General features: G+C 52.3%; 3 protein-coding genes across 3 annotated transcripts; 2 read left to right on the top strand and 1 right to left on the bottom strand.

The window, feature by feature from the left end:
• Positions 1-74: 74 nt before the first annotated feature.
• TGME49_271790 (hypothetical protein) lies at positions 75-2,904 on the bottom strand. Its single transcript, XM_018781628.1, has 3 exons — positions 1,807-2,904; positions 1,335-1,422; positions 75-836 (listed from the first exon to the last, which is right to left on the bottom strand). The coding sequence occupies exons 1-3, from the start codon at positions 2,007-2,009 to the stop codon at positions 753-755; spliced, it is 375 nt and encodes a 124-aa protein (XP_018636664.1). The 5' UTR covers positions 2,010-2,904; the 3' UTR covers positions 75-752.
• A 1,038-nt stretch (positions 2,905-3,942) lies between these two features.
• TGME49_271800 (serine esterase (DUF676) protein) lies at positions 3,943-9,849 on the top strand (the record flags this gene model as incomplete). Its single annotated transcript, XM_018781629.1, has 7 exons — positions 3,943-4,665; positions 5,163-5,242; positions 5,904-6,683; positions 6,929-7,055; positions 7,782-8,386; positions 9,247-9,429; positions 9,567-9,849. 6 exons carry the CDS (start codon positions 3,943-3,945, stop codon positions 9,392-9,394), a joined length of 2,463 nt encoding a protein of 820 aa, XP_018636665.1. The 3' UTR covers positions 9,395-9,429; positions 9,567-9,849.
• Positions 9,850-13,089: 3,240 nt separating this feature from the next.
• Positions 13,090-15,279, top strand: TGME49_271810 (lanp, putative; the record flags this gene model as incomplete). Its single annotated transcript, XM_002365786.1, has 4 exons — positions 13,090-13,497; positions 13,874-14,048; positions 14,196-14,327; positions 14,626-15,279. 4 exons carry the CDS (start codon positions 13,090-13,092, stop codon positions 14,760-14,762), a joined length of 852 nt encoding a protein of 283 aa, XP_002365827.1. The 3' UTR covers positions 14,763-15,279.
• Between the last annotated feature and the right edge of the window lies 1 nt (position 15,280).

Here is a 15,280-nt window from a genome sequence, read left to right as displayed (position 1 = left end):
GCTTCTGCGGGCGACTGTGCTTCAGAAAAGCGAGCGAAAAAAGAATTAGTTTTTTCACGGATACGGTCCTTGTCAAGTGGCATCAACTGCGTAGACAGCGAACCCGAGCGCTTTTATCCCTAGGCCCCAACCCTCTGTTTGTATCGACCTGATGCCTTCAAATAGTATCGACAAGAGAGTTCGCGCATGAAAGGGGAAAACGAGAGAGAACGAAAATCAAACAAAGTTTGGAGCGTCTCCGTCACTGAGCGAAAGCGAAACTGGCACGAAGTACCCATTCACTTTCTCGTTTGGTGACGCGAAAAACGCGTTCTGCGGTCGAGCACAGGCGTGAGGCGACCTCACGGGTGACAGGCGTTTGAGGGACCCTGAGCAAAGACGGAGAGATGAGAGGTTGAGCCGACAAGAGAAAGCACAGTCTCTCACGATCCCATCTCTCAACGGATGCCGGAAGGAAAGCAATTCCCCACTGTTTTCAGACTCATATATATATATATATATATACAGATATATGCAGTTAGATCGACTTTTGAATGCTTGCCGCCGTCCACACGCGCATATGCACACCGAGGCTGACTTGCTTGCGCGTATCCGTAAAGAACGAACCGCAACGTCACAGACATCGCATTAGTCATGCTGCATTGTCAACACATGCGCAAGAGGTGGCACAGAGATGTATCGACGAAAGCAGTCCAAGAGAGGCACTTTCGAGGAAAAACGGATCGGGACGCTGCCTTTAGAATGTAAAAGCGCTAAAAGTCTGCAGGACGAGATCCGATGATCGCCAGTACCTTCCGACCGACAGACGTCCCTCCGTAGTCGTCCAGGATTTTCCGCTGCAGCCAAAAGAAAACTCACTGGGCGCCACCACTCAGAATTTAAAACTTCATATGTTCCCAAGAACAAGAAACATCAACACTACACACACACGAATCTAGAAATATGTACATGAGTATTTCTCTCCACAGATCTATCTACATACATGCATATATACATATGTATATGAATATATATATTTAAATATGTATATAAATATATATATATATATGTATATGTATTGGTAGACAGATGACGTTCTCATGCATCTACAGATATACGGGGAGATACAGATGAGCGTTGTTGCGTATGTCTATACTCATTCGTCTGTATGCGTTTTGTATTTCTGTGGAGTGGGAACTGGCTGTGGCGAACTGTGGCACACGATTTTCGTTGGAAACTCTGCCGCCGATTGGAAAGGCTCGTTCCAGTGCATGACGAGGGGAGTTCACGCTTGCACAGGAAAGGAAAAGCTATTCGTCCTCGGAGAAAGATCGGCGAGCGAAAGCGATGCAGACCTGAATGCAACTGAGCTTGTCGAAATAGAAATTCCTTTCTCCTAGGAGCTGCCGAACGTCGAGGAGGAAAGCTTTGTGTCTCGCGAGTCTGCACAAAGAGGCGAAGATGACAGAAAAGGAGAAAAGGAGAAGGAAGAACACAGGGACAGCAGTCGTTTCCTGTTCGATTGAGCAGTGGCTTCATTTTTGCGCGTCGCGTTCCATCCTTGGTTTTCTTTGCGATTTTCGTTTTTGTCTTGTTTCTTGCTTGTACATCTCTTTTTCTCTTCTCGCCTTTCCTTTGTCTACTCTTTTTTCCGGTCTCGCGTCCTTCTTCTCCCGGTTCCTCTTCCTGCCTTTACTTGTCGCGCTTTCTTCCTCCCGTTCTTCTTTGCTCCCGTGTCACCTTCGGTCTGCGCTTATCTGCTCTCTTCGCGTTTTTTGCTGCCTCTCCTTCCTCTCGCCTCTCGCGTTTCCTTCTTTCTTCCCTCACCTTTGACGAATGCGTTCTCTCAGTTCGCCGACGACCTTGTCCTCGCACTCTGCCGAGTAGGGTCGCCTGTTCGCCACCGTCCTCTCGCCTTGTTCCGTGAGTTCTTCCGCCCTCAGTGGCTCCACAGTTCCAGGACTTTCTTCGTCAGAAGGAAGGCACTGTTCTGTCCCTTCCCTCAGGGCCTTGCAGACCTCTTCCTTCATTTTCTTTTCGCTCTCGCAGCTGCTGTGCACAAGCGGTGAAAGTCGAAGGAAGACCAGCCGACGGGATGAAGAGCGAAGAAAGAAGGAAGACAAAGAGCAGAGAAACTCCAACTTCCGGGACGCGTCGAACTTCGCCTACTTGTCGGCGAAGCGGTACGAGCGAATGTGGTGACTTCCCTCCTAGGAGGCGAGCAGAAGCAAGAGCCAGCTTGCGGAGACAGCAACTAAAAAAGGGTGACCATCAATCTTGAATAAGAGTCGTGTGCCGCAAAGCGGTGCGTGGAGAGTTCCGTCTCTCTCTCTCTTCGCTCGTGCAGCTAACTGCACTCGAACATGACTCATGGGAGTGGTGTGTTCTCTTTAAACTCGAGAGAAGAATGGCGAAACGCCTGAGAACCGCTTTCGCGGAAGAGTGAAGGCCCCTCTTCCTTGCGATTCACTGCTTTTCAGCGGAAAACTTGAAACTGAACACCCCTTGAAAAGGATCTCCTCCACTGCGAGGCAGCTGGACAGACGGAGGGTCACTCTTCCTCGCTCGGCCACGCGTTTTTGATCTTCACCGTGCGGTCCGCAGCGACTCGGCCTTTGATGCAAAAAACGTAGAAGAAAAACGATGTGTCTCTCGCTCGCCTTTCGAGACGAAAGTTCGCGGAAGAGAAGAGCAAGAAGTCCCTGTTTCGCCGTAAAAAAACGCGCTTTCCGGGATCCAATTCGCTGCCACAGGGGCACTAGATAGGATTTGGCCGACTTCTCCGCCGGCTTGGCGCTATGGCAGCAACGGGACAGTTGTCCCAGAGGAGACAGCTGAAATTTTCTTTTATCTTCGCAGTGTGTTTCGAGTTCGCTGAGAGTTTTCCCTCCCTTTTCGCTGCGTTGTGTGCTGCGACGACGAGAGAAACGCGAGTTTCTCCCCTGAACGGAAGCCTGTGCCTCTTCGGTCGGCCACCGTCGTCAGCGGAGGAGTGCAAGGATTTGCGGCAGTTTTCCAGCAAGTGAAGAAGCGGAGCTGAAGACGGTTCACCACCCGTTTTTTGCGAGTCTTCGCACGGGTCGTGAGAAGGGGAGGCTCTCTCTCTCTCTGCGCAGGCTCTTGAGCAATTCGGGTCTATCACCTGCGCCCTTTCCCGGTCGTTCTTTTGCCCGGTGTTTCTTGGCCATTTCTGCTTCGTTTCCGTTCTTTTTTCCGCGAAAGAAAGACGGAACTCCGCTCTGAGACACGCAAACAACCTGGCGACAGGGGATTGCCTCGGTGTTTCGTCAGAAAGTCCTTCTCTTACGCCACATGGTCCCCTGGAACCGACGGGACGGTCTCCTCTGCCGCACAACTTGCGTTTTTCAAGCAGAGAAGAGCGAAAAAGTCGGGCGTTCGCGATTTGCATGCGGGACTTATCTGGGGGTTTTCGCCACATGTTCGCATTTTCTCTGCACTTTTCGACCGGTCTCGCGCGCTCCAGGCCCCGCCAATGAGTTCGACAAAGGACTGAAATGCTGGCGCGAGGCTTCCGAGACGCGTGGTGTTGGATTTCAGACTCCTTTGATGTTGGGGAAACGCTTTAAAAAGCCTTTCTTCCTCGTGGAGCGAGGTGTCTCCTGCCTGCTCGGGGCCGAGAGTCCGCTGGTCGGTGTCCGTGTCTCTCTTTTTCTCGGCATTCTGCCTCCCTTACATCCGTCAGAGGCGCTCACAGGCTGAAGCACTCTTCCTTGTCCACCAGCCTCCTGGTTCTTCCTATCCCTCTTCTGTCGCCTGCGGTTTTCCTTTCGTCTGCCCCATTCTACCAGAGACGCATCCTTTTCAAGTAGACTCCGGCGAAGAGCCTGCGTGGAATCGCTCCGCAGTCCGAGTTCGAAGCACGGGGGTCTCTCTTTTGGCCTCGTTTCGTCTCTTTTTCCCCTTGTCTGTCTCGATCTTCTCTGAGAGAGACTCGACCTCAAAATGGAACCTGCGTGTCCAGTCGCTGCGTCGGCGTTTGAGCCTGGCGAGGAACCCGTCCAGAGTTTTTTCTCCTTGAAGGCTTTCTCGACTGTTTCCTACAGGGACGCTCCAGAGCCTCCGGCTGCTTCTTCTCCAGCGTCTGCCTCTTCCGCTTCTCCCCCCGCCTCTTCTTCGTCGTCGGACTGCGGAGAGAGAGACGGACGCAAGTTTCCTTCTTCTTTGACAGATCTTTTTTCTCTCGAGCTGCCGTCGCGTTCCACGACCTTTCTGGCGCCTGCCCTGTCTTCTCTCGGCCTCCTGCGTTCGCCGACATCCGCGGAGAGGCGCGAAGAGGAAATGAAGCGGCAGGAGAACGCGTGCGAAGCAGAGCAGGACTCTGGGGGCTCGCCGTGCACACAGGCTCACGCGACGAGCGCGCTTCCCGAGAGCTTCTCTCTCTGTTCGACACTTGCTTCCGACGTCCCTGCTCTGCTAGGAGGCTCTCCCAACTCTCCGTCGCTTCCTTCTCTGCCATGCGCAGAGACGAAGGAAGAGGCAAGTCTCGTGCCGCCGGTCTGTCTGGTCGTCTGCGTACACGGAATCGGAGGCGTCAGCTCCGACTTCCAGTTTACGCAAACGGTCCTCCAACAACGCGCTCCACACATTCGAGTTCTGGTCTCCACTTCCAACACCGGGAAGACATTCGACGGAGTTCAGCGAGGCGGCGAACGACTCGCCGAAGAGGTACAGAAGAGCTGCAACAGCTGCAGGCGAATCCATAGTTCCCGACTTCATGCTTCGGTGACCCGCAAGAACGGTCCCAGTCTTGAGAAATATCCATCTCTGTCGAGATGTGCGTACCACTCATAATCGTAGACGGTGCTGATCCTATTGCTGTGTCGATTTATCCGTTCGACTCGAGACGCAAATGTAGGCATGATCAAGGAATTACGGGGGGGTCACTGCTTATTTACATTCATATACACCTATTTATATTTTTTTATCTCTGCTACAAGATCTGCAGATGTAGGTGAAACAGTGGCACACATGCCTTCTTGTAGGAAAAAGTGACTGCGTGTCTGGCTGCCAGGAGGAGGGGCAAGAAGGGAGAGTGGTGAACAGGGAGCAGTAAACAAGAGAGAAGCCGGCGCGTCGCTTGCCGCATTTCTGTGAATGCCGAACGCAGCAAGGAAGAAGAAGCGAGAACACACACGAAAACGCCTGATTTTCTTTCTTTTCAGGTGCGCCAAGAAGTCGCTCGCTTCCCTTCTCTCGCCTACATCTCCTTGATTGGGTTCTCCCTCGGCGGACTCTACATGAGGTTAGAACGGTCGAGAACCACGCACCAATTCTAAAACAATAAACCGCTCTACCTCACCCGTGCTAAGCTTCGTATATATAGATATAAATGTTCGTGAGGATAGTTAAACAGTTACATATAGCGGTAAGTATTTCCGTAGTGAAACACTTGACGTATCGCTGTCAACGAAGTATTCGCATCGATTTCCATTTACTAGGCCTTTGTGTGTAGGATGCACCCATGCAGGTGCGGAAGAATGTGTGTCACTCACTCGGAAAAAGGTACATTCATATATAAATATATATTGTTGTATATGTATGTATGTATGTATATATATATATATATATATTTGTATATATAAATGTGTACATATGTATGTATATATATATATATGGTGTTGTTTTGTGTCGCACGTTGGTCTCGGGAAGCTGTGTACAATCCGTTTTCTTTCCTTTTTCGGCTTTTGTATAGCTAGAGAGTGTCCGAATGTGAACGCTGACTTTGGAAGAAGGTCGGCAGCACTGCGCACAAGCACGCGTAGCACCTCGTGTTTCTTGTTTTCTTTTTCAGTCGTTTTTGAGTGTCGTTGAAGACATGTTTCGTCTCCTAGGTTCTGTCCTTCTCCTCTGTGTGACGTTCCTCTCGGGCTGTCTTTCGCTGTGTTGCTCCCGCGTTTTGCCAGATTCGCAGTTCGGCTTTTGTATACTCCTGCATCTGGGTCGTCTCCCGCGACAGTGTGTGGCCTGAGGCCGCTGTGTGTCGGAACAGTAGCGTCACCGCACTTGGGCGTGCGTCGCTTCAGCTACCTTCCCCTTCCAGAGGGTTTGATGAAGCCGCTTCTCTCTTCGTACTTCCTCATCACCTCTCATCTCCGCGCGCGGCAAGGATCTGCTTCCTCCTCGCCAGGCGCCTCCTCAGCGCGGGGCGGGACTGGCGAGGAGACAGGGCCAGTTGGCCTGCAGGGGCTCGAGGCGCCCGTGGAGCCCGAAGGCGAGAAGGAGGGGGTCTCTGCCGAGGAGGGTGGCGAGGCGCTGTGTGGGGTCGCGGAGGAGACAGGTGTCTCCGGGGAGACAGAGGACGTAGAGGAGCAGGGTGCAGAGCAGGGCTTCAATTTGGGCCGACTGTCGCAGCTGCACGAGAGCCGGACGCTGGCGGACTTGATGTTGGTGTCTGAGCGCGAGTATCTTCGGGAGCTGAAGGAAGCAGAGAAGAAAGTGAAAAACGAAAAGATGCTTTCTTGGCTATGGCGAAGAAGAGGCTCTGCAGCAGAGGACGGGGACCCTCAGGCGACCGTGGAAGGAAAGGGCGAAGGAGAGGCACGAGAGAAAAGCGAGCCGGAGGACCGAGACGAGTTCGTCGACAGCGAAGACGAAGAGGAACCGCTTCTCGTTCAAATGTCTCAGGGCGTCTTCGTCGAATCGCTCAAAGTATTCGCCCATAGACGACTCTACGCAAATGCGAGGTATCGGAGAGATACTGGAAAAGGAAGAACCACGAGCGAGAACCAAACGGGATCCGTACAAGGTTCGCGTTACGCATCCATAGAGGTCATGTGCACACCGTGGATCTTCTTCTTGAAGAACAGTCCCAGAGAAGAGAGGCTGCGTAGGCTTGTTCCTCATGTGTCACTCAGCCTGTGGTTTTCATGTTTTCCCCGAGAATGCGCTCATTTCTGTCACACAGCTTATGCACGTTTTCACTTTTCAGGGGAGATGTTTTGGTGCCTTTGGGAACTGCTGCAATCGACCCGACGCTCCCAGCGAACACGGAACTGCAGAAAATTCTTCAGTGCACCCCGCGCAGCATGATAGTCGGGTCCGGCCGTGTCGTGATGGTACGACGAGGAAAGTCACTTCTGGCAAAGACAAAGGGGGAAGCTGAGAGAGCAAGCGTAGAACGCGGAAAGCAACAAGCCACATGCGTGAGGGGAAGAGCAGAACTGGAGCTCTCGATAGCGTCTTCTTCGCGACATGAGAAACCTATTGAATTATGGGGGAGACGGGGAACCATGGTTCAGGGAGAGTTCGTCTGTTACTTCGACAGACGTCGAAGGTGAAGGATGAGAGGTCGCCATACGTGAGTACACGATGCCAAGTTGTTTGTATATCCTCCCGTGATTGTTTTGCCTACGACAGCGTTGGCAAACTTGGCTTCAGAGAAACAACGTTTTTCCCCATGTTTTCTAGGAACAGTGGAGAACACAGAAAGCCGAGTCTCGGGTGAAGACGAGAAGCTTGTGCTCTCCGGACACCTGAAAACAGACGGACAGTCACAGGGCGTTCGACTTTTTGGTTAGCAAATGCAGAGGGAAATGCGTATGTACATGGACATATCCAGAGAAGCGCACCTGCGTTTGCTGTCTGCTATTCCCCCCTAGTTCTGGACGTCGAACCAGACTGTTACCTGGTTTTCGTCTCTTTGGACATCGCTAGGGATGTTGGGGAACGGTCTCCGTAGATCAAGTGAGGCGTCTGAGTCTTTACCAAGGATACACAATCTCTCCCCGTCATCGCCGTCATGTCTCTCCCCTCTAATTCTTGTCTTTTCTCTCCCTTTGCAGATCAGTCGCCCTGAGAAGCCCCCGGTTTACGTGTCTTCAACGTCGGAGGAGACGTTTGCTTCCTCTGCGCTTCACAACGACGCTCCGCCTCGTCCTGCGTTCCTTTCGGAGCAGTCTACGCACTATGTCTCGTGCTGTGGATCGCTGGAGATCCCGGTTTCGGAGGCTTCGGTCTCGCCTGCGGCTTCTCTGTCGCCGCCTGCGCTGGACCCGACTCCTGAGTCTTCTGTCTCTGCGGCGCCTACTCTAGGCAGCGAGGCTGTCTGGTCAGAGACGGTTGAGGCGTTTGAGGAACGCAGAGACGAGGCAGGGGAAGTAGAGAGCACAGAGACAGACACGGAGGAAGCGAAGACACCATGTTCTCTGGACTTGTCGAGTGAACAGTCTTCATCTTTCTCTTCTTTGACGTCTTCGTCTCTCTTCCCCTCTTTCTCCCTGAGACGCCCGTCGTCTTACGGGAGCTGGCGGGAGTGGCTGAAACTCAACACACATGGCGAAATCGAAGCGGCCATGGCTAGCCGCCTCAATGAAGTCAAATGGACGAAAGTGATTGTCGACTTCCCCACTCTCGTCCCCGTCGCCCACGACAGCATCAATGCCAGCGGGTACAGTCTGAACAACCCTGTCCAGCTCAGTTGAGGGACGTCTGCCTTGACTCTTTGTCTACAGTGGCTTCAGATGCGTCTTGTGTACTTGCTAGCCTTCACCATCTAGTGAGAACAGTAGCATCCGCACGATCATTCAGAAGGTTGCTTGCTACAGCAGCCTCTTCTGAGTTCCTCTGTAGTTTAGTTCACATGACTCGAGAAGTGTCGATCTGACGTTATCGGTGCTTAACTGCCGCTTCGCTGTGAGATTGCGTTTCAACTCGACCCCCTACAGCCACTGCCTCTTCCTCTCGGCAGAGGTGCTCGGGAAGCTTAGGTGTAGGAACGCAGGACTGGAGGCCGAGAATGGGTCTACAGTTCGTGGTTGTGCTTGTGGGAACAACAGAAACGGAGGTTTTTCTTTCGTATCCAGATTTAGTGTGTAGCAAGGCGAAGTTTTGTCAACTCGTCAGAGTCGCCTGTAGTGCTCACTGCTGGTTTGCTTGGTCAAGCCATCGTTTCCTTCGTTCCACCAACTTCCTTGGCGCATCTGCCTTCACGCCATCTTATGCAAGAGGTGAAACTGTATGCGACCCTAAACAACCTGGGGATCTTGGTGAAGTGGACCCTTCGCTGGTTTACGTGATTCCAGACTTGCAGGGGTATTTCTATGCCAGCTAATGACATAATCCGCGTCAGCGTTTCGTCCCCGCTCGACCTCTGTTCAGGTCTCTTCGGTCGCTCTGCAAGAAGCGATCATGGCTCTAGTTTTTTGCTTCTTTTTCTGTTTTCTGCGTGAGGTACCGCGCCGTGCAAACAGTGAGGAACGCTCTGTGGTGCGCTCTTTGCCCCTCTCCGTGGGGCTTGTCTTTTGACAGGAAAAGTCGATTCCGGACGTGGGTGACAGCTGGCGGCCGCCCGATAGTCGAGCAGCTCGTCGACTGGCTTGTTTCGTCTCTGGACGAAGCTCTGGCAGCCGACCGCCTGAAGCAAGCCGAGAGCCTCCAGTCTAGCCGAGATGATTGAGCCCGGTGGACCCTCAAACAGAAGTGTTGACAAAGGTTAGTCACATACTGACATGTGGAGTCGACGAACCAAGCTCGTTAAGCCTTGCAGCGGATTTTCCAACGGCGAAAATGTGAATCCAAACCAACTTGCCGGGTCCACTCCGCGGCTCTCTGTGCATGCATGACTACAGGTGATCGACACGCTTTCTATATTTGCTTTTTTGTGGGTCTCCCTGGAGAGAGTGGTCCGATTTGCCAGTCCGGATTCCGTGGCTTTCGACAAGGTCAGGCGGCAGAAAAGGCACATCGTCTTGCAGGGGAAGTGTGTGAAGACCGGGCGCCGAGAGAGGCGCCTTTTTTGTGGCGGGCACTTCGTTCTGGCGACGGTGACAGCGGCGACGAAGCGAACTAGCTAACAGAAACAGAACGCTTCTGACCAAACACGAAGGATGGTTCTCCTAAATTTGTTGTGAGTAGATGAACAGGCTGGCGAGATTTCGAGGCCGAGATGTCGATTTTTGTGTTGATTCACAGCACACGCGTCACGGTACAATGACAGCAGTAACAGCGTAACAGTGGCTGCACTGGCAAGGACCCTCGAAACGGGGCTGTCAACTCCAGAGGCCTTGTCAATAAGAAACAATAACTCTCCGAGAAGTGCAACTGAAGATTTCCCGGTTTGACCAAAGGGAAGTCGAATTTGACCGGAACGCGTTTTTCCATGGCAACATGCCCGGAAAACGAAGCAGAACACAGGCGGAGATACAGATGTGACTGAGAATACTAGTGCAAAAAAGAAATTAGGCGAAACAGGAGTGGGAGAGTTTAGCCGTCGCTCACGCTGGTGGCAATCGAGAGTCAACTGCAGAAAATGTTTTTCATGTCTGTGTACCACGTGGAACGATCGCGGCCCTGTCCAGTTTTACAGTGTCGAAACAGTGTGTGGAATCGCTCGGTTATTTTTTGGGATCACATAACGCTAAAGTCAAACAGAAAGGATCTGGCCGTGAAGTGTGTTAGAGCAACGGTACAGGCTCGTTTTTTTGTACGTGGGCGAAAGTGAAGAGAGTAACAAATGCAAAAGGAAAGGTGCGAGCAGCGAAGAAGGAAGGCATTTTATGTCGATAAGCGCGTTCCACGAGGAGTGCGTGTTTTGATTCCAAGTTCACAATGGCAATGCAGGGGTTGAACAGTGCGTGCGCCCAAGGCGGACGTTTCCGTCGTCGGTGATCGTTTTTTAGACATTGTGGTGCTCGTCACGTTCGATATCCTCTACGAGCCAATCTCATCAGAGTGTAGCTTCAGTTTTTGTCTGATGAGCTTTTTCCATTCTGGTAATTTGTGCAAAGCGGTTCGTCGCTGTTCGACAAAAACTCTTTGGTCACCGTAACAAGTGATTGAAAACGTAGCAGAAACCGTCCGTCGTGCCGCGTAACAGAATCGTTTCTTCGTGCATATAATCGTGCCTGCCCGCATTATTCCGTTTCGCGCCTTTCACAGATAACACATTGCATTTGTGTGGAGAAAGGCACGCACATTGGTGCGCGGGACCGTTACAATTTGATTGTTCCACACGATGACTGCCGACTCAACGGTCGTAGACAGTCCCGGGAAGTTGAAGATCGAGTACACTAAGGCCACATCGCAGTCCTTCTTTGAAACCAATGGTGTTCATAGACAGACGGTGTTCGGGTCAGGTTGACTGTGTAATCGCTTCGGCTTCTCTCTCCTTTGGCGGTCCGTGCGTACATGGTGGCAGGATTTTCAGATGTACGTGAACAGGTATTTGGGGAGACATCTCGGCCATTGCCACAGAAAGGGCGTTCAGTATTGAAAAGTACACGGTCAGAAGTACTTGACCAGTATCTGTTTTTGATAAAATCTTGAATCGTTATTTTTAGATAAACTTTGCTTTCATCCCCAGCTTGTACGAAAAGGACTGACACCTTGCAATCGTCAAGTGTGCGTAGGCCTTCTCAAATACGCAACCACTCAATTTGGCACTGTCCCCTCCTCTAGGGGACTATGTGCTGTTCAGTCACGCTCTGGGCCCTGATCCAGAGAACAATAAACGGCACGCGTCCGCAGCGGAAACCAGGAGAAGTCATTTTTTCACATCTCTTTAAAAAGGCCTTCTGAGATCTTCCCTCTACAGTAGCGACAGACATCGGGATCTGCAAGTACACAAATGTTTGTGTGTGTAGACCTCGAAGACTTGTGACTGTCGACCGTTCTGGTTCCACACTGTTACTTGTCACCAAGGTGTTTCTCTGGTGTATTTTTGTGGGAGACGGCTGCTCTGCAATTGCACCCTTTGCGCTACTGCTAAACTTGTCCGTTCTTCTGTTGGAACGGATGGGCAGAAGAATCACGCGAGCTCGACAGCAACCTGGTACGCCGTTTGATTCAAGATTTCAGAAACGGAAGAAAGGTACGGTGACTAAAACGAGCAACCTTCGGCATTTGTGCCGATAGCGTTGCCGTTCTGGCTTCGCAGATGCCGGGCAACGAGACACCAGCGATCGAAGTCTGACGGGAGACAGGAGTGTTTCGTCGTCGGACCAAAGACAGTTGTTTTTCCCAGACAGCGTGTTTGTTGCATATGTGTGATTCCACACTCGTGTCCACGAGGCAAAACGGTACGATACGTTTTGTGCTCTCAAAATTCCTTTCCCATATACCGTCCGTCCACGTTCGTTGTAAACTCGTATCCACCTTCCCCCCTCCACCCGGTGCAAGAAGCGGCAGGAGGAATTTGCGGCGTTTCGCAGACAAGGCGGTTGAATTCGCTGAGCTCGAGGACCGTTCTTCCTGCTGCATAGTTTTCCCTCGCTTTCCTTTGTTATCACTCCTCTAGTGGAACAAGTGTTGCTTTCGGTCCAGGGTGTCGCGGTCTTTGCGTTTTTCGCGTGTCAGGTCTGCCGACAGTTGCCTAGGTCTGTGTGCTCCGACCGGGTACACCAGAACACGATCGTTTCCTGCCGACCGCGTCGGTCTCGCGGTTGCCTTCGCACCCTTAGCACTTCAAATTTCCGCTTTTCAGCGTTTCTCCCAGTCTTCGCTCCTGGTATCCTTCCCAGGTTTGCGTGCCGCAGAAGCTCGAGTGTCCAGGGTTGTGCACACTTGTGGAGCGTCCAAGACGGTTTTCTAGCTTTTCTCCCGGTGAACTGCGCCCATTTTCTTCTGGGCAGGAGGCCTCGCAGACAGTCTTTTCAGGTTGGAATTCCAGCATCAAAATCACCGGTGCCGCGCTGTGTTTCTTCTCTCCGTGTAAACACGCAGACTCCCAACCGGGGGAAGCTCCACATTTCTGCAACGCGTCCCGGGTGTACATACACGTCGCGCAGCGACTGGCATCTTTCTGCCGGACTCATTTCGTGAATCTGCAAAGAGCTCGCTGCTTCATTCGTTTGCGTCCCGAGTTACGCGGCGTTTTCCGTTTCGAACGGAAGGATTCTCTGCAGCTTCTCCGCCAACGGCGCTGCCGTAATCCCCCCGCCGCCGGCGGTCACCTTGGGTTTCGTCGGAACCTGAAAGTGTGAATTTCTCTGTCAGGATCGCCTCTCTCGCGGCGATTCTGAGATTTCTATCAGACCGATCGAGGCTGCGCGCGGGATCTGGAGTCCCGCCCGCCTGACGAGCTGCGTTGCCGCCCCTCAGGCTTTCCGCCCGGCTTTTCTCCGTACGGTCCTGTTTCCGATATTTCCTGGCAAGATGGAGTCTGCCATTCGCGAACGCGTTGAACACTGGTTCGCGAAGCGAGGGAACGGGGAAGGTGAGGAGGCAAATGGAGCCGCTTCTTCCGCCTCAGATGAGGAAATGATGAAGGCTGCCGGGGAGGAAATGGTGGAGCTGATACTCGATGGACGCCAGTTCAAGTCTGTGAGCCACGAAGCGTCCGATCTGCTGCAAAAACTGCAAGTTCTTGGCAAGTTCACGTGCAACCAGACCGGCCTGCACTCCGTTGAAGGCTTCCCGGTCATGCCCAGCGTAAAGACGTTGGAGCTGACCGACAACCACATCTCGGGTGGCCTTGAGGCTCTCGTCAAATCTTTCCCGAACCTCAAGCGACTGCAGTTGGGTGGAAACTACTTCCGCACCTTCGAGGTTCTGGAGCCCCTGGTAAGCATGGAAACGCGCCTCTTGCTTTTTGGCGGAGAAGCCAGAGAAAGCCTAACGGAACCAGAGAGGTCGAAACAGGAAATCCACGATCAAATAAACAGTCTAGTGGAGCTGAAAGAACGGTGCCGCCACATCCGCCTGCCTTTTTCTATGTTTCTCCTCGTAATAGTTTGCGTGAAATGAGATATTTCCTTCGAGGCTACTTTGTTTTGATGGCTCCCTCTAACCGCCTTCGATTTGCACTTCCATATATATATATATATATATATATATATATATATTAGTGTGTATAAACGTATATGCAGACGTGTATTTGTTTAGCTGTGGATGCACAGTCATATAATATAAATATACATGTGTGGAATTTTGCTCGCAGAAAGATCTGTGCAACCTCGAGCACTTGGGTTTGGACATGAGTCCCATCAGCAACCAGAGCGAGTACCGGCAGAAGGTTTTTGAGATGTTCCCCCGTCTGGTAGTGCTGGATTCCACTGACAAAGACGGAAAAGAAGTCGAGGCGGCGGACTCCGATGAAGAGGACGAGGAAGAGTGTAAGAACGCACAAGACGCGAAGAAAATCGAAAAGGTCTGCGAGTCGCAGATGTTGTGTCTCCGCCTCAGTGCCGGAAGCTGTCCTGTCAGGCGGACGTTTGTGTACATGATACCTGAATGGATTCATGTGGCGCTTTCTCTCTCAGATGACGATGACGAAGAAGCAGATACCACGTTGAAGGATTTCTACGAGAAGGATTTGGAGGACGACGACGAAGAGGACGAGGATGACTTCAACCCAGACGGGGAAGAGGAAGAAGACGAAGATTTCGACGAAGGTAAGATGTGTCGTTCCTGCTCAAGACATCTGGCGTTTGCTCACGTGGCCTCTACACTTTCGAAATCACTCGAGGAATCGAACTCCGCACCCATGCAGGCCAACGCAAAAGTATATATATATATATATATATATATATGAGTCTGTGTAGTTGTGAATGTGTTTCCCCTGTGTGAGTGTGTGAGTGTGTGCGCATGCATTTGTGCGTAAGATTGTATGTGCGTATGGAGACGTTTGCCGGGGAGTTTCTGCGTTCCTTTGAGTTGCGCGCCTGTTCGGTCTTGGGTGCGTTTTCTCAGAAGAGGAGGAGGACCGCCTGGAAGGTGAGGAGGCGTGCGAAGGCGCGGAGGGCGAGTTGGAGGGGAAGAAGAGGAAAAACGATGCTGGAGAGGACGAGAACGAGGCAGTGAAACACGCACGCCTGGGCGATCTCTGAGGCATTGCAGAGAATGGGGCCACCAGTGCAGCGAGCAGCCGGTCCGAAGACGCCGGAGTCGCGGCTAGTCCTCCAAGCAAACAAGCACTGCGTCCAGAAAAATGGAAGAAGAAATGAAGTTGAGCGAAAGGGGAGAAATGAGAGAACACAGCGGACAGGAGGAGAGTACATCTACGGTGACACGTGAAGACGGGGTCACGAGCAGAGAATTCGCACTGCTCAGGAAGCCTCTGATGGACTGAGGGTGCATACACTTGCAGACAAGCTGGGATGTGCGTGTGTGGGTGGATGAAAGGACTGAGACGGACAGTGTCGCGCGTGCTCGTAGAGCCTCCAAAGGGGACAGTGGGGTGCACATCAAAGGGGCAACCCGGCGGCTGTCTAGGTAGCGGTCGTAGTCGGACGGACTGTGCTTCGCTAGCGGGCAACCTGGAGTGTAGAGCTCGTCTGAGTCTCTCAGGTGTAGCCACACCCGGTAGGGCTAGCGCTTGTGTGGAGGTCACCGCCCCCCCCCCCCC

The sequence above is a fragment of the Toxoplasma gondii genome, chromosome VIII (assembly GCF_000006565.2).
Source record: "Toxoplasma gondii ME49 chromosome VIII, whole genome shotgun sequence".
In the NCBI taxonomy this organism is placed as follows: Eukaryota; Apicomplexa; class Conoidasida; order Eucoccidiorida; family Sarcocystidae; genus Toxoplasma; species Toxoplasma gondii.
Note: the sequence above shows the minus strand (reverse complement) of the source record. Positions and strands in the feature narration are given on the sequence as shown.